We start from the raw sequence: 18,563 nt of genomic DNA, 5'->3' as shown, positions 1-18,563 counted from the left end.
TTTCATTTTAATTTGCAAATATGGCTCCAAGTTTTCAAATCTAATTTTTAACCTGGAATCTTGCCATAGGTGTGTAAAACATGGTCACTAACTTAATGCAATTAGCTTTTTATTTCACGTAGCAATACTCACAGGGATGAAACCACATCCACATAAATGACGTCTCTATCTCAAGGCAGTTGTTTAGGAAATTAATGATTGGAAAATGCAAAGTTTTCCTCTAGATTTTCCTTTATACAAACTACACAAGAAAATCAGTCCCATTACCTTAGCTAAATTTAGTTTTTGGCTGAAATAGTTGTGTCAATTGAGAATTTTTTTTTTTTTTTGGTCTTCAGGCAATGGAATACATCACTAAAGTGCCTTAGTATTATTCCCCAGAGCAAGAAGCCTGGAAGGGGTCTACTGAAGTCTGAGCAGTTCCAAACATTATGTCCTCATTCAAATAACGACATCCGCTTCTATCTCATTGAGCAGAACTGGGTCACATGACCCTCTTCATTAAGGAAGAGTGGAAAAACAGTTTGTGCACTGTAACTTCCTTCATAGACAAATAGGGGTTAAATCTATCCTTATTAGATGCAGATTCCCGAAAGTAACATTTATAAAGTAGTTTGCAAAGCCCTCTTACATGCCTTTTACTTCTAATTCCCATCAACACACCCAGTGATGCAGAGCGTTGTTATCGGTGGTGGGAACTAATATCGACTGGGTATCCACTAGTGTGGACCAGCCCTGTCTACAGGGGAAGAGGCTGAGAGTCTCCCTAAGAAACCGAAGGTAACATGTCGGGAAAGCAGCAGTGTTCTAGCATGGGACAGATGATGCGGTGGTCATCATGCTGGTTAATACTGAGTGCTTACCACATGCCAAGCACTGTGCTGTGTTCCTTTACGAGGGGTGTACAACCTTTCGACATCTCTGGGCCACACTGGAAGAAAGAGAGTTGTCTTGGGCCATACATTAAATACACAAACACGAATGAAAACTGATGAGCAAAAAAATGTGTTGCTCATCAAAATGTGTTGGGCAACATTCATAGCCATCCTGGCTGCAATGCAGCCTACAGGCATGGGTTGGACAGCCCAGCGGACTGGGTGATTTAAGACCTTTAATTCCCAACCCTGTGCAGGAAGTAGTACCATACCTCTGTTTTCTAGATAAGGAAACTGTGGCTCAAGGCCACAGGCTCAGCAAGTGCAGGTCTGTGATTTGAACTCCAGGGCTGTCTGCTGGCTGGCCATTTCTTGCACTCCGCTGCTTTCCCATTAGAACTCGCATTTGATAAGGACACTGCCTCTGAGCTCCGCTTTTGGTGACTTAAGGCTCCTCATCTGTAACATGGGATAATTCCACCTGGATTTTTAGAGTTACCATGAGGAGTGAACCTGATTATCTAGGTCAAGTAATTAACAACGAGAGAGACATGGTAGGCAAGAATTATTATTGTCGATTTTATCTCACCTTATTAAAATTTTTAGTTTTGTCTTTTATCTACTCTACTGGATAGCAGTTCTGAGAATTTTGGGCTCAGGTCCCCTCTACACGCTTAAGAATTACTGTGAACCTCAAAGAGCCTTTGTTTATTTGTTATAGCCATTACTACAGCCTAAGAAATGCTTGAAACAGAGTAAGCACAGGCTCCCTTAGCTGCTGCCACAGCGAGGTCATACACCTCATACCTCCTCTGGAAAATTTCTCTCTATATATGACAGAATGAACATGAAAAAGGCAAAAAAAAAAAAGGTGTATTATTATGAAAATGGTTTTGACTTTATCGAGTCCCAGGGTTCCTCCGACCTCGCTTTGGCAACTCCCGCTCTAGGGTAGGTGCTTGATGAATGAAACACGGAATTCTGTGGTTCCAGCTCCAGGGCCCCGCCCCTGCACGCTGCCCCTGGCAACCCGCCTCCCGGGCGCCCAGAGACAGGCCCCGCCCCGCCGCCTCTACTTCTACGCCTGGCTTCCATGGCAACCGCAGCGCGCAGCCCTGGCGTCATCCCCCAACCCCGGGGCCACACCATTCGCAAAGGGATCTTCTCGGGGGAGATGGCTACGAGAGAATTTGATAGAATGCCTGAGCACCGACTAGTCGTCCACTTTTCTACCTAGTTTTAATGATACCCTTTTTTATCCCTTGCCTACTGTCCAGGCGAAGATAGCGACGCGTCTCGCCGCTCGTCTCGAACGTCGCCCCAACCTCAGGCCCGCGAATGGGCTGGCTCGCCAGGGAGGGTCGCGGGTGGGCGCGGGTTGGAGCAGACGTGGGCGTGCGCGTCCTACGTCGCGAAGGGGGCGGGCCGCGTGGAGAGTGGAGGGAGGGTGGGCAAGATGGCGCCGGGCGAGTGATCTGCCTGGATTTCTCCAGCGGTCGCGGAGGCACCGGGGCGGGGGGTTCTACTCTCAACTGCCGCCTTTTTTCCTCTCCCCGCCCCCCGAGCCTCCTCCTTCCCTTCTTCCCTCTACCTGGGCGGGTGGGGGGGAGGCAGACTTGGTTCTCGGGACACCATGTCGGACTCTGAGGAGGAGAGCCAGGACAGGCAACTGAAAATCGTCGTGCTGGGGGACGGCACCTCCGGGAAGGTCAGTCCTCGATCGGGCTCGCCGTCCAAGCCTGCAGGAACCCCGGCGCGGCCCCGGCGCCCCCCCGCCTTCTCCCCGCCGCCGGCGTCGCCTCATTGCCCTGAGTCCCGGGGCCTCTGGGCCCCAGCCCGCAGGCGCTTGGTAAAGGCCGGCGAGAGCTGACCAGCCCCCCTTAAATTAAAAAAGAAAAAAGAAAGAAGAAGGTCACTTCCCAGCTCCCTGACTGCATTGCGAATTCCTGCTTCTCCTTCAAGACGGGGGGCCAGCATCGCCTCCCCGGGAAGCTTTCCAGCCTCTCTCCTCTGATGACTGGCAAGGATCTGCCAGGGCTTCTCTCTCTTCACTGTGGTCCAGGTCACACTTTGCTCCTGCCCCCCTCCCCAGCCCCCCATTACCGTGTCTGATGCCTCCACTTTCCCGGGAGCTCCCAGGAGCTTGGCTGTGGAATCAGATCCCCTGGGTGAGAAGTTACTGGTCGGGTCACTGGAGGGCAGATTGCTCACCTGTTCGTGCTTCCTCTGAAAGGGGGTGTGGATAGGGGTCGCCTCGAAGCGTGAAGTGTGCAAATACACTGTCAGTGGGAAAACCCACCAAAAGTTTTCAAAACGTGGGTGCACTCAATAAACGGTAGTTGCTGTCTTATGGGCATCCTACTTGATCACCTCTGTTCCCAGCACAGCACCTGTCAGCACATTCATTCAACAAATACCTGTTGAGCTGCTCGTAGGGGCTGGGTGCTGCGGCCGGGGCCGCTGGCGGGGCAGAGGGGATCCTTGCCTTGAAGCCCAGCCTTCGGTCGGGGGCGCTGGAAGGAATGGGAGTGCGTGCCCGCGTGCGTGGGTGCGTGCGTGCGTGGGAAGAGCAGGCAGCCGGTCCCCGCACGTCCTAGGCTGGCGTTTTTAACCCAGGATGCAATAAGCAAGAAGCATTGCCCGCTCCTTGCTCTTTCAAGAGCTCGGTGCGTAGGATCTCAAGGGGTCGGTGTCCCACCCCCGCAAAGAAAGTGAGGGCCTCGGCCGGGGTGCCTTCACACCTGTCGCTTCTGCCGGAGGCGCCAAACTCTCCGGGAATACTGCTGAAGCCTGTCCCCCCTCCTCTCCCCTGCCTTTTCCCAGCCGGAGCCTTCAGGCTATTCCTACCAGGTCCCCCTTTCCCGTCTCGCAGTTGCGTGTTCCCCGCGTTGTGGGCACCCTGGTTTCCGGGGTGACGAATACGCTTGGCCTCTTCCGTGGGATATGGCAGGCACGGCTGCCCCTGTCTGTGGTTCTGAGATTTGAGTTTCGGGGGCCCTTGGGAAACAAATTTGCAAAATTTGGAGAATTCTCTTAATTTCTTTCTTTCCCTTCTCTTATATCTTATTACCGATTTGCATTGTTGAGGAAAAACAGCTTACCTAATATGCTCTGATTACCCGGAAGCATTTCGGGGAAGAGAAGAACTTGGGATCACTTTTCTTTGTAATGTATTAATTATATTAATTTTTATACAATTAAAACAACTTTTTGAATGGATGAATTGTTTTAAACCAGTCCACGTTGTTTCTACCACCCTTATTCAATAAAAATTTAAGTTACATTTTTAGTGTTCTCATCTATCATATTTTCTTTTGAATGCCTTGTAATGTTTTATTTCCTAAATTTTTTAGTCACATCATAACAATTTATTTCCTGTTTAGGATTATAATAACAATCTAGAACACTAATACACTTGTAAAAAGATGAAATTGCCCATTATCCTACTTTCTATCATAATTCTTTAAAATTTTATTTATTTCTCCCAGTATTTATCTGTTATCATGCACTTATTACTCAGTTGAAATTGGTTCATAATTCTGTGTCTAGATTTTTTTCTTAGCCTGCATTACACGTGTTTCTCTTGTTAATTTGATGTGAATAATTACGGTTTTTCATTTTTGTCTAAAATTCTGTGTAGGACAAAGCAGTCTTTTCCCTTCTGTACTGTTGAAGAACTGTCAGTCTGCTTCAGAGGATAACAGCGATATTCTTTACGGTGTTTTGACTTTGTTTTCACCATTTTGATTAGACTATTTTAAAACCGCAAAGACTTCTTCTGCCAGAGATTTTCAGATACAAGCATCGGAAACCTAACCTTTTGTCTTTACAAATGCATCAAACTTTTTTTTCCATAACCCAACTCGCTCTCAAACTATTGGCAGCTACCAATGTTGCCATTCTATTTCCTTTACAGTCCATATCTTATACAAATTCAACGTTTCATTTTAATTTGTATTCTGATTTAACTCCTGGCCATGTTTTCTAGCAATAGGTTGTCCTGCTTGTTCTAAGTCAGATCATTTTGACACATACTGGCAGAAGCAGTAAATTATCGAGATGACCACAGTTTCTCCAAGAGAAATTTAGCTCCTCCCCCTAGTAACACGTGTTCCCACTTCTTTCCTGTTTTGATTCATACTTTTGATTTTATTGCATATTTTAAAAGATTTTTTTAACGCAAAATTTTTTTATGATGTCTTTTCAGTACTAGTAAGTGTAGTATGGTTAGAAATTGTTAACAAAAAGTTCACCAACCCTTCCGCCCCCCGGGCCCCCCATACACTGAATCAGATAAATTGTTTCAGATATGGTAGGCGATTGTTCACTTTATAACTGTTTAAGAAGGATATTTATACAATAACGGGGGCGATAAATTATTGGATGTGAAAAATAGCATAAGTACTACATAATTGAAGAGGAAGTGCCTCCTGATTTGGGTGATACTGTTTAATTTTTATAGTAATTACAGTAAGGTATCAGAGATGATATAAGAACCCATTTTAATGCTTTGTTCCCAGCCACCTATACTTTTGACAGATTATATACTTCACTTCAGTTGAAACCCTAGCGTTATGTTTGCCTCAAAAGTATGAGGATAGAAGTTTCCAAGAAAAGAACTACAGAATTTTTCTGAATATTCATTAATATAAAAATACTGAACTTTGAGAATCTTAAAAGTGAAAAATTACCTTAAATAACAATTTGCTGATGTTACATATGCCCTGAGTTTCTCTTTGACATAAAATACTATTTCAGCATTTCAGGATTCATTCATTTATTAAACATTTTGAAATATCTGTAGTAGTGGTGATTATAGTTATTTTTCTCTAGAACTCTGAGCCTCTTCACAGATGATTTTGTGCTCTGAGTTAAATAAGTTCAATGGCATAAATAGAGCCAAATGAAAGAAAGGGTTTAAAAAGGAGTATTTACCTTTTTTTATTGTGATTTCTCAGTTTTTATATTATTGTTATATGCTTCAAGGAAGCCAAATAAATTTTCATTTTGGTGTAGTGGGTTTATTTCTCATTCTCTAGTAGAACATCTTTAGTGCTGAGTAAATATTTGACCAAATGTCTTAGACGTTTATTAAAATGCTGAGTATTTATTATAAGAGAATTGAAATTAAGGCATGCAAGTTGCCATTTGTGTGAAAAATAAAGGAATTTTAGGTCTTTTTGTTTAAAGGAATTGAAATTTGGTCATTTTCTTTTGTACTGCTGTACTTATTTCAAAATTAATTATAATAAGCTATTTAGGAAATTTTATCTTAATTTTAAGTATTTTAGGAGTTGACATCTAATGTTAACTTTTAAAATAAAAGTGCTATTTTTCTTTAACTTTGGTAGCCTCTCTTGAAGAGCATAAAAGCCTCATGAAGCTGCCTCTCTTTTCTGTTTGATAAAGTTTACAAATAAATAGTGAATTTAAAATGTTTAAGAAGCTTGTAAGTTGACTTATTTCAGTTGTTATCAGAATGATTAATTATTCTTTTGCTTTAATAAGTGGTACTCGGTGAGAAAGCCCTCAAGTTTTGAACATAGTTTTGAGTTGTTCTTTTAGGAAAATGCAGATACTGTATCTATCTGTTCTGTTTATAATATTCCTATGGCTTTTAAGCTTCATAGTTCATGGGTGAAAATATTTACTTTTGCTTAATATTAATCTTAAAAATACCAGCTCTTTTTTTTAAAGCTATGTATTACTTGAGTCATTCTATAGAATTACTTTCATTTAACAGCTTTAGCAAAGAGAAAAATTAGATACTTAATGATACTTTTTTTTGTAGTGCGGGGGAGAAAAGAAATTCTGTAAATAGGCTTTCCCCTCCTTAATCATTTCTTATAATTGGCTGAGGGCACAAACTACTCAAAATATTTAACTTCAGAAATGAAACTTAGAGTTGTCTGAAATTTGAATTGAACTGATATATGTAGATATAAGATTCATATCTTTTATGAGGATGCTTTAATTTCAAATGATAAATTTCAAATTCTAACGTCCAGCAAGGTGAAGGAGTTTGACAATCGGGATTTACAGATACCTAACTGATTAGTCTGTTGTCCTCACTGATAGCTGTTGGCAAGTGATATTTACCTGGAGGTGTTAAGTCCCTCCTCCCCATAACTGATTAGAACCGCTTAAAGTTGTTGGATTAATGGGAGTATGAGTATTAAGATTACTTACTAAGATTTAGGAGTGATGTTTTATTTCTAAAACAAAGACATTAATTTTGATATTATGTGCATCAATTTTTAGACCTCCTTAGCTACGTGTTTTGCTCAAGAGACTTTTGGGAAACAGTACAAACAAACTATAGGACTGGATTTCTTTTTGAGAAGGATAACATTGCCAGGTAAGAGACTCAAAGTATAATGTAGAAAATTGTGCATGTTTTACAGTAAGAGACATAGGTAGAAATATGTAAAATAAATTTTGGGGTTGCTTCTATATGAAAATACATGTAATCAGTACATTTATCTTAGAGAGGTTGACTTTCATCAGCTTCTATCATGAAGACATTGTCCATGGGTGTGAGAATAAAGTTTGTATATGAATACGCCTCTAATCTCCTACAGATTTTGACTACTACAGATTTTTTCAAAGATAAACAATAATTGCTTATGAAATTATAAAATGTTTTAAAAAATCAAATGCTATACAGTTATCAGCAGATATTGTATAAACTAAATGGAAAAGACTGGAAAGGATTTTTTTAAAAAATATTATTTTGATTAGCCTCTGCTTCAGTTTTTTTGTTTGAAAGTTGGACCAGAAGTATAATGTAGCTATGGAACTTCTGTGCTCTAATATGTGAATGCTGTTTTATGCAAGGCAGCATGAAATTGCTGGCATTTAATAGACCACTAAAATTTAGGGTCCCTAGGCACTCATAAAAATACAGTTTGAGCATTCAAGATGTTTCAGTTCACCATGCAAAGAAACTATTTAGATGCCAGTTGCAGCACATTTTGTGGGAAATACAGGGAAATAATAACAAAAAAAGAGTGGTTTCTGTTTTAAGTTAGTTTCTGAACAATTGGGGCTTTAAAATGCTCGGTCCATTCACTGTGATGGTTAAATTATATGTTTAAAGAATTTTATTAAAAGCAGTTTATCTTGATTGACCTTATAAACCAATGCATCCCTCTCCTCTCTGAGGAAACCTATTTGAATAAAAATGGTTGCAAGTGTAGCATCAGAATCATATGATAGAATATGAGTGATAGTGGAAGGGTTTAATAAAATGCAATATTATTAAAATACTATAATCTCTCAGACATCCCATCTCTCAGACAGCTCTCCATGAAAGTTTTAGACCAGTTCATGAAAACTCTTGGTACTTGAAGGTGTTTTGCATATCTTACTAGTAATATACTCTTATATTTTGTGGTGGTCTGTCTTTATTTAGCTACCAATGAAAAATAAGTCAGAAGATACAGTATGAGAAAAGAATTCTGATTTTCCATTATGGAGTTATTTTCAGCAAGAGGTTGAAATGAGAAGCATATGCAAGTCTCATAAGCAAGTTTCATTTGTATTTTATTTTAATGTATTCAAAACCAACAATTTCATTTTATTTTTATTATTCTCACTCTTATGGATAGGTTATTCCTACATTCACAATGTTTACAGCAGACACCAGGAGAATACCTGCACAAGTCACATAATATACATGCTGAAAACTTATTTTTACAGCAGTTTTTTTCAGAAGTGCCAGTTGTACACAGAAAGCCTCCATATGTATTTAGTTATTGACTGTTTCTTTTGATGCTAATTAACGAAAGCACTCTCTTTCTGTATTGTTAATATTGTTTAATTTTTCTGATTTTTTAGTTCCAGACTTAAAGGAGTAAGCATCTACTCAAACATTAAACACATTTTAAGACTTGTTTTGGACATTTTCTATATTTGATATATGTGATGATTTCTGATCTGTTGCACAATACTACCAGTTTTTAAATTTTGATTACTCTGCAAAAAAAAAAAATTCGGCGTTTTTGAATTCCAAAATTATAGTATAATATTTTAGAGTTATAAAGTAATTACATTAAAAAATAACATTAGGAAATGTATATTCAATGAATGTATATTATAATTTTCCTTATTAAGTTTTATTTTGATAGGCAGAGTTCCAGAAAAAGAGTTTTTTTTTTTTAAAAAGGCAGTTGGTTTTATGCTACTTAATGGACTCAAAATTCTGGTAGAAGTTTCAGTAGGAAAACATTGTTTTACTGTAACTTGATTTTATTTAATTAATAGGTACATTAAGAAATGAAGTGAATAAATTACAAAATACATAGTATATCCTTAACATACTTTAACCTTAATTTTAATTCATTGTGTTAAATGTAAGATGATCAATATTTGTATCATTTACTAAAATATTGCAGGTAGCATTATTGGATTTATAGTAAAGCTGCATAGTAGTTGAATCTCATGTTTGTTAGTGTTCCAGTAACTGTTAAGTCCATTCAGATTATTAGCAGTGTAATACCTCCTGTCTATCTATTCACATTCTCTTCATGCACATTTTCAAGGTCATTACTTTGCAAATACGCATCCATTTTAGTATATTTCATGATCTGGTATGCTGTATAGTCTGGATGCAACCACTGTGCAGATTTTACTGCTTAAAATAGTGTATCTGTTAGTCAGAGATTCTGCTGATAGAGCTTCTTAAGAGCCTTAGTCAAAATACTTTCAGGAAGCTTGTGGGTACAGTCCAGTAAACAGCGTTCTACTGTGAAAAGGATTTCTAAGTCTTTAGTACAAGAAGTGGGCAGACTTGTGTTTTTAGTTCCATCTTGACTATGCAGCACTTTAAGTAAGGTTAACCAAGGCACCAAGTGTACTTTTACAAGGTCACTGTTGAATCCTCTTTGTGGCTTTGATTCATACCAAAAGCAACTTACCTGTATTTTGTCACCTCATTTATTTTATTTTATTTTATTTTTTTTCTCTAGTTACATGTCATTTCTTACAGAGGAGCAGGAATTTTGTAGCATTTTACATCTGGGATTAGATTGCTGAAAATTTTAACTTTTTTTTAGTTAGAAAATTATATTAGATTCTTGATTTTTAAAAAAATTCGCAATATTGGTTATTTAAATACTTTTATATAGCTTTATAGGTATGCCATTTTGAAAATATCCTGGGAATCTTCATGTTTATGCCTGCAAAAACTAAAATGAATGTTGATTTGAATTCCATCTTTATGTGATTTCATTTATTTTTATTTTATGTGTTAATAGACTTATTCAAATGTGGAAGTTAAAAATATATTTCTAGATATATGAAAAAACTATGAAGTTAATATTTTTGAGGCTATAATGGTAGTAAGGGTTTTTTAAAAAAATTTTTTTGGTTAGCACTGTATATTAGTTGGTTATCAGTTATGCATAGCTGTTTTTATTTCTGAGGCAGTAGAATATGTATATTAAGAAAACAAGCCAACCATAGCAAACAGTGTTTATTTGGAAAGGTATAGATTTAAAAAATACCCTCAACCCGTAAATACAAACCCCTTAGATGGAGACAATTGAATAAACGATTTATAGTCTTCAAATGATTGTCATCAAAATGTGAAAACCATGTTCCTAAAGTTGTAGTCGAAGTAGTCACAACACTTAACTCAGACAGGATCTGAATATCAGGACTTACAGGGAAAAAGCTTCACAGTTTTTGACAGAAGTTTTTGAAAAAAATGGGATTAATTAGGTGCTTTTTATTAAGTTGCCTAAAATCGTACTCTAAAAAAGTTAATATTGTTAAACACTTTTGTTTTTGAAGTAAACACACGATTATAAAGAGTTTTGCAAGTAAAACGAATAGAGTACTGCCTTTTTCTCTAAGGGCTTCTGAAAGTATTTGATATAATTGGAGTGATGGCTAGCCCTGTGTCACCTGGGCAATTTGAGACAGCATTATGGGGGATGATTTCAGCTTCGAATCTTGAAAAATTTAGGTTTTTAAGAAATTAGGTTTATACAAGTTGTTGGGCAAGTCTCAGTCTGTGACACTGTGGCTTTCGTATTCACAGAGCTTGAAGAACATTTCTGTCCTTCCCTGTGGGCGCTGGGAGTGTGTGTCTGTGGGGATGACGACGGGGCGACAGACTTCAGTAGCTCTCGTTAATGCTAATGGAAGTTCTTCCCGTAAATCTGCCGCATGCGGGCAGATGGGACAGACCTGCATCCCAGTAGTGGACAGGTGGTCATGCACACCCCACAAAGCTTAGAGTTCAGAGCACAGCCTGGCTGGTGATTCCAGCGTTGCGCTTCCCTTGCAGTCGCCAAGTTGAACCGTGTGACTGACATTCTCCGATTTAAGTGTTTTACATTGGTGTGAAAATTCATATCTTTATAGTCCTTTTTTTGTTTGGTTTTGAAGTGAGACCTTTTTTTAGTTTCTAAGTTTTCATTTTGAGTTTTCCTAATTTGCAAGTCATGCAGAAAGATACAGTTTTGGGGGGCGGAGCTCATATTGAAAGTACTGAGACTTTGTCTACCTTTGGAGAAAGCTGCATAATTTTATTAGGAGAAATAATTTGAAATATTAAACTAAAAAGCGTATTGAGCATGGTCTTTTTTTAGTCAATAATTGTTTTGAATAGAGAGAGAAGCTTATCTCATAAACTTCTGTATCAAATATTTTACATAATGAACAAAACAGTTTTAAAGATTGCCTTGTATTTTTGAATGCTTTTGTAATGCTCATATATGAAAAAAGATTTGACGCGTTATTTTATGAAGGCATTGAAGCACATAGTATAATTTGTTTCAGTGGAAATGCTTTGAACAGGTATAAATGCATCAGAGTAGTTAGTGATACCGGGAATATGTATCCTACCTCACCTCTGAAGAGGATTATCAAAGTGTTTATATTTTATAAGTTAAATTAGTAAATACATAATTTTTATTATATATACTATTACACATAATAGCTGATACTGAAATTTTAAAAATCCATTCATTTAAGTTGAAACTATGGGTCCATTTTTGTTGTCTGCTATTCTGTGGGTTTTAGAACCTTTAGAGTATGGAACTTAACATCAAAATTCATTATGTGCATTAGGGTAGGTTAATATATAAAGTTCAGTTTTTATTTTTAAAGTATATTTCTTACCCCAGGTACAAGTGCTTTATTGTTCTAGTTTCTGTTTAAGAATATTTTTTTAAGGCTTAAGAAATTTATGAATTAAAGCTTTATTTTCTTTTGTTTGAAGGTGATTATAAATGTGGTTCTATGGAAATGGGGTAAAAGTATAAATGTAAATTTCCACTATGATTTCTTCTGCTAACATTACTTCATAGTTCCAGATATCTAACTACATGAGTCTCCAGATGAAAAGGCAAATTAGATTCAGAGTTTCTCATTGTGATTTGATGTTCTGTGAAACTGTGTTCAGTTGTTGCATTGTTAGTTAACTTTTTCTGTATTCTTATTTTTATATATTTTTTAATGTTCTAGGAAACTTGAATGTTACCCTTCAAGTTTGGGATATAGGAGGGCAGACAATAGGAGGCAAGATGTTGGATAAATATATCTATGGAGCACAGGTATGACATGAATTCTGTGATTATTCTGATCCTGGAAACACTCACAGACACATATACAACTGGGCACACACACATTCTAACATGATTTCTACCTGATAAGTACAGAGACCAAATTTATATTCGTGCTAATCCTTTGCTTTCATCTTCCCCAAATTATGTTTGGAATGATTGGGTCAAGGTACTGGTGTGACTCTAATATTTACATACTACTTACATTACAAGATAGTATTGTCAGCAGTTGGATAAATGATATTTTGATATTAGCTGACTTTACAATAGTGACTACTTTCAAAATACATAAGCTGAATGAATGAACAATATAGAAAGGGAAAATTTAATTTCATTTTAAGTTGTAAGGACAAAAGGCATATTTGCATGTTTATATTTTTGTGCTATGAACTAGTCTACTAAATATAATTATCCAGATTTAATAGATATATCAATATATTGTATCAGAAAACTAAGTATGACTAATTATATGTATGAAGCACATAACTATATTTTAATATGATAATGATGTCTTTTGAGAAGGTGATATATACATTAAGGAAATATATATTATATAACAAGTATTTGGCAAAATGAGCTTATATAGAAATAATTTATGTTTTTAAATTAAATTATTGTACAGATAGGAAATGAGCATGGTAGTAGTCTACTTTAAAAAGTTAATTATGGACCTGTTATTGATTTATGCTTTTTATTCCATTTTTCATTGATGTGCCTCTTTCACATCAGCATGAGGCATTGGGGGAGTTTGGTGTTTTCAGTGGGAGAGTTATCACTTGGTTATGAGGAACTGTGCTGCTCACAGAAACGAATCTAGAAGGCGAAGACAGATAATGTTCAGTGCTCTTCTTTATGAAGTATGATGATTGTTAAATACCATTGCTTTAATTTTTGGTGGAACATAGGATCTGAGTTATTTCATAACATAAATGAGGCTCTGGTAATACTGAATCCTCTGTAAAGGTCCAAGAGGTTTGTTTTATGTTATTGATACATAGATTGGGCTCTTGGAGCTCGTTCTTCCTTTGCCTTTTCTACCACATTGTTCTTTGTCTCCTAAAAAGTCTTTCTGCTCACTTAACATTTCTACTTGTGATCATATGACTTGATATTTTATATGTATTCATTTTGCTTTCAAAGGTACGTCTCACATTTTAGTTTCTGGCTTTATTATTGTTTCATTTTTTTGTTTTAAACTGATTATGATTAAAGTAGATATTAAGCTAAAGACAACTTGCTGGACGGAGATTTGTGGGAATCAGCAGTCCTTGTTTCACTCAAATACTGGGTAAAATTGGATTTGAAAATAACTATCTTTTTCCTCTTTGCTCCATTAAAATCTGTTTTCAAGGACATATTGGATTTTTAAAAAAATGAAAATTAGATTAGTCAAGCTTCCTATGATATTTGATTCTGAGTGTCAAATAGAATTTTTTTTTATGGTTTATAGATATAGCTAGAGTTAGTAGAGAACAGGAAGATTTTATACATCTTGGGGTAAATAATAATATAAAATTCATTTAATAAACTCACTTAAAATTTAGGGGAATATAATACTCATGCATTGGATTCTTTCAGTTTCACCATGTCAAATCATTTTAAAAATCTATTACATGATATATTTAGATTATTTAGTTAATATTATAAAATTATGGTACTACACAAAATTAATATTGATATGAAGTATACATAATATAAAATAACCATTTAAAAGTATATAACCAGTGGCATTCACAATGTTGTATGACCCTTCCCTCAAATCATTTTGTACAGTGTATGTTTTATGTTATTACATGTCCACTTATGTGGGCAAACTTGTACAAATTTCAATCTTTTTTGAGAGTTCTTGAGCATAGTGAAATTTCTCTGTTTTCTTCTAATGTACCTCATATCTTGAGAGGAAGCGAATGTTATGTTCTTTTTTAGAACTTAAGAACATAAGATTTCTATTTTAAAGGTACATGTCTCTTTTCTCTTTGATGGTGCTTTATGTTATTTATATTTTACAACTGCTGTGAATGTTATAAGCATATATCATGTTTTATTAATAAAAATTATGTTATTATTTACCCCAAGATGTATAAAATCTTCCTGTTCTCGATTAACTACAGTATTTCTGAGACGTTCATGAATTTTTTCATAAAATTGTCTCAGGAAACTTAAATCTGAAATGATAAAATGACTTGTCATTAATTAATGATAATATAATAAATTTTCTCTGCTTTCCAGCGATTCTAAATTAAATGCTATGTAAAATATATAAAGTACATTTACCAGTAGTTTCTTTTGTTAAAATATGTGTAAATTTTTTATCAAGGCCAGAGAAGCTCTGACTATAATTCACTACGACAAATTGGGGGAATTGTTACTTTTAAGAACAATGCTTTCAAAAACACTCTAATAGCATTTTAATATATTTAATAACTTTATATTATATCATTATATGATTATTCTTTAAAGTGGATCAGTACTGTTTATAGAATTAAAGGTGCTATATATAGTCTATCTCATGAATACCTTAGATTTTAGTGCACATGCTACAGAATAGAACTCTTACATAAATAATATTTTGATAAGCTGTTGTGAAGATATCAGTTTAATGTATTATTAGGATTTTGTTTTAGTTTTTTTTAGCTTATATATTGGGTATAGCAAGAATAATCCTAAACTCACCTGGGCTGTTAAGCTAATGAATCTATTTTTTAAAAAGCTTTTCTTAACATCCGTGAAGAGGCTTATTTGTAGTCTGGGAATTAACTGATTATTTTACACTCTTCATTCCCCAACCTCCCACCCCCCCCCAGTAGCAAAGCTTTAGTAATAGTTTATTGATTAGTGTTGGTTGAAACAAAGTTGAATTGACACCTAAGAGAGAATTGGTGAGATATTTTGTTAAGAACTAGTTTTAAGAGTTGAAGTATATCCCAGTTAAATTCCCAGATTTTGAATTACCTTAACATTTTCTAGGAGTCTTCAGAAAGATGTTATAGGCTATTTGTCATAGTGGTTACGAGCAAACACACAGTATGCAGTGTTTAGTGCCCTGTAACCTGTGGCTGACAGAGGCTAGTAACAAACCTCAGAGAAGGGCTGCATGTTTCGTTTTTGTAGCTCTTTCCGTCCTGGAATCTAAGTGGTTTGCAAACACTGCCCTACTCAGCATAAACTCAATGAAGTATAGTCATTTGTGAGGTAGAACATAACTACTGTTGTGTGCCAGTGTCCCACACACGTGAGCCAGCCTGCTAACCACCACCGAAAGGATTTGGTGTCTCTGACAGCTGGGGTGAGATCGCATCTGAAAGCTGGACTCCTTGAGACCCTCGCTGTCTTTTACTATGGATTTCTTAGTTGGCTATCTGCCAACTTACAACTAATTATATTTACAGACTTCTCTTGCTTTACCATTTCTTCTTACAGATTGTACTTAGCAAAGTAGATGATGTTATGATGATTGTATAATCTATATGATCTACTTCTTTATGTAATTAAAAACTAAAGTAGGTTATTCATCATACAAATTGGGAGAGAAGTTCCCTGTGTTTTGAGAATAGAGAAGCTTTCATTTTTGGGAAGGTTACATTGTGTGTGCCCTTTGCCTTATTACGTTTTAGAAGTGAATCTGTGCAGCGCCCTCCCCGACCGTGGTGTTGCCACCCGTGAGTGAGTGTGTCTTCAAGGCTGCTGCCCGTTACTCCTTCGGAAATGGCATCCGTTTGGTTCACCGGCTTATCATGCCTGCTAGATTGGGGATAAGTGAAGCAGATGAAAATTAAAGGACTGTATAAAGTAACTTTATGTACTATTTGCTAAAAGTCTTGAGGTTTACAGAAGGGAATTGAGGGGGAAAACGTGAAGTTACAATATACAAAAGAGAGGTATATGTTGTACGATATACAAAAAAAATTGTTGTTGAAGAATTTGATGATATGGGAAGATTTATTAAACTTGAAATCTTTTTTCCGAAAGTCATGGCCAAAAGATCTGGGAAGAGGAGGAGCGCTTGTGTGGTAAGTTGGGAAGGGAAAGCACAGGGTAGTACGTGGAGGAAGACATAGGAGAAGGACCGACGGGGACGGGGTAGCAAAAGAGGGATCAGGGACATGGGGCATCAGGGACACGAGACACGGTGACGGGTTCAGGAATCCTCAGGATTGCCAAGAAAATTATTTCCAGCAGTCCCCAGTATATTCTTTTTAGACTTCAGTTGTTGCCAACATGGGTTGGCTTTCTGAGGGAGTTGTATTTTCCTTTTTTTTTTTTTTCTCAGCATGCAAAATCTTTTCTTTTAAACAAGGCAGGATCTGGGGTTAGTTTTTGTAGCCACGGCTGGCCCGCCGGCCTCTTGCGCGCTCGAACTTCCTGCCCTTGGATGGGACGTCGGGTTTGGTGTGGCCGTGAGGGGTTCCCGGGGCCTTGCCAAAATGCCTGTACACCTCGCGGCCCTTGCGAGGACCGGGAAGCAAGACAGGGTCGCAGCCCTTGGGGGAGTCCGGGGCCAGCTGGCCGACGGTGGGGATCTTGCCCCGGCCTTGAGGATGCGGCTCCAGGCGCGGCCGCTCACACGAAGTGCAGCACACACCTTCGGTTTGGGCACCTCCGGGACACGCACGTATCAGTTACAGTCCCTGCAACCACGGCGGTTTTGCCCTCGTGGCCAGGAAGCTTCATCTCCCGGGTCATCAGGGAAAGGGACAGAGGCGGCCGGCTGGTGCGACTCATGAACATCCTCTTTCAGCACCGCTTGGTTGAAGGCGGTGGAGTTGGTTCGTCTGGCCGGAAACCTGCACAGCCTGACCAACAGCCTTAGGTAGATGTCCTGGCTCTTGCGCTCCTTGCGCCGAACCTTTCGGTCTTTGTTGGGGCGGATGTCGACTCCCATGATGGCGCCTTCTGTTCCACCCCTTTTGGCTGAGAAGAATCTGATGGAGTTCTGGAAGGAGTCAGAAGGGGTCCGGGTTGATCGATGTGGTGAGAGACCCAGGGTCTGGAGGGTGCTTGGACCGTAGGCTCCCGAACAGGAGGACACTCAGAGGCCTGGCTTTGTGCCTGGGAGCTGGGGGAGAGCGGCCCTGGCAGGCAGTGTCTGCTTCCGTGAGCTCTGGTATTTTGTGTCTTTCAGAGAATTGGTCCATTTCATTTAAGCTGTCCAATTTTAGCCATAGAGTTGTTTATATTATTCCTTTATTATCCTTTTCAAGTCTTTGAGATCAGTAGTGATGACCCTTCATTAATTTATCTCTTTTCTCTCTCCTACTCCCTCACCCTCCTTTTTTGGTTAACTTGGCAAGAGATTTACCAGTTTTTGGTTGTGTTAATTATTAATTGGTTTTTTCGTTTCAATTTCATTGATCTCTACTGTAATTTTTGTCTTTTTTCCTGCTTGCATTAGGCTTCAATTGCTCTTCTTCCTGTTTCTGAAGTGGAAGCTCAGGTTATTGGTATTTCTTCTTTTTTGATATGTACATTCAATGCTATGCACTTTCCTCTAAGCATGATTAGTGCTGTATTCCACAAGTTTTGGTAGGCTGTGTTTTTATTAGTTTAAGATATTTTTTAACTTCTCTTGAGACTTCTTTTTTGACCCATGTTATGTTAAAGTATGTTGTTTAATCTCCAAATATTTTGAGTTTTTCTAGCTATCTTTCTATTACTGATTTTTAGTTTATTTCATTGTAGTCTACTAACATGCTTTGTATGATTTCTGTTCTTATAAATTTGTTAAGGTATATGTTTCATGGCCCAGAATGTAGTCCATCTTGGTGAGTGTCTCATGTGAACTGGAGAAGCGTGTAAATTCTAATGTTTTTGGACAGACAGTTCTGTAAATACCAATTAGATGAAGCTGATTGTTAGTGCTGTTTGGTTCAGTTTACTGATTTTCTGGTTGATGTATCAATTAATGAAAAAGGGGTGTTGAAGTCTCCAATTATATCACTGGATCTGTAGATTTGGAATTCTTTATGGTTCTGTCAGTTTTGGTCTCATTTGTTTGGATACTCTGTTGTTAGTTGTATGTACATGAAGCATTGTTATGTCTTCTTGGAGAATTGACCCCTTTATCATTATGCTAATCTTTATACTTTACACAGTTTTTCTTATTCTGAAGTCTCTG

At 37.6% G+C, this 18,563-nt stretch overlaps 1 protein-coding gene and 1 pseudogene across 1 annotated transcript in view; one reads left to right on the top strand and one right to left on the bottom strand.

Annotated features, from left to right (window-relative positions):
- The first annotated feature begins 2,408 nt into the window (after positions 1-2,408).
- RAB28 (RAB28, member RAS oncogene family) overlaps positions 2,409-18,563 on the top strand; it is a 77,581-nt gene continuing 61,426 nt past the window's right edge. Inside the window, exons 1-3 of the mRNA XM_054581942.1 lie at positions 2,409-2,583; positions 7,137-7,233; positions 12,351-12,439. Coding sequence (XP_054437917.1) covers positions 2,509-2,583; positions 7,137-7,233; positions 12,351-12,439 — 261 coding nt within the window. The 5' untranslated portion in view covers positions 2,409-2,508. The remainder of the gene's footprint in view (positions 2,584-7,136; positions 7,234-12,350; positions 12,440-18,563) is intronic.
- Positions 16,746-17,347, bottom strand: LOC129077527 (60S ribosomal protein L18-like; annotated as a pseudogene).

This window comes from Pteronotus mesoamericanus, unplaced genomic scaffold (genome assembly GCF_021234165.1).
Source record: "Pteronotus mesoamericanus isolate MK-2021 breed Mesoamerican mustached bat unplaced genomic scaffold, CSHL_Meso_final contig_68, whole genome shotgun sequence".
Classification (NCBI taxonomy): Eukaryota; Metazoa; Chordata; class Mammalia; order Chiroptera; family Mormoopidae; genus Pteronotus; species Pteronotus mesoamericanus.
The sequence above is the reverse complement of the archived record's forward strand: the minus strand, read 5'-3'. Positions and strand labels throughout refer to the sequence as shown.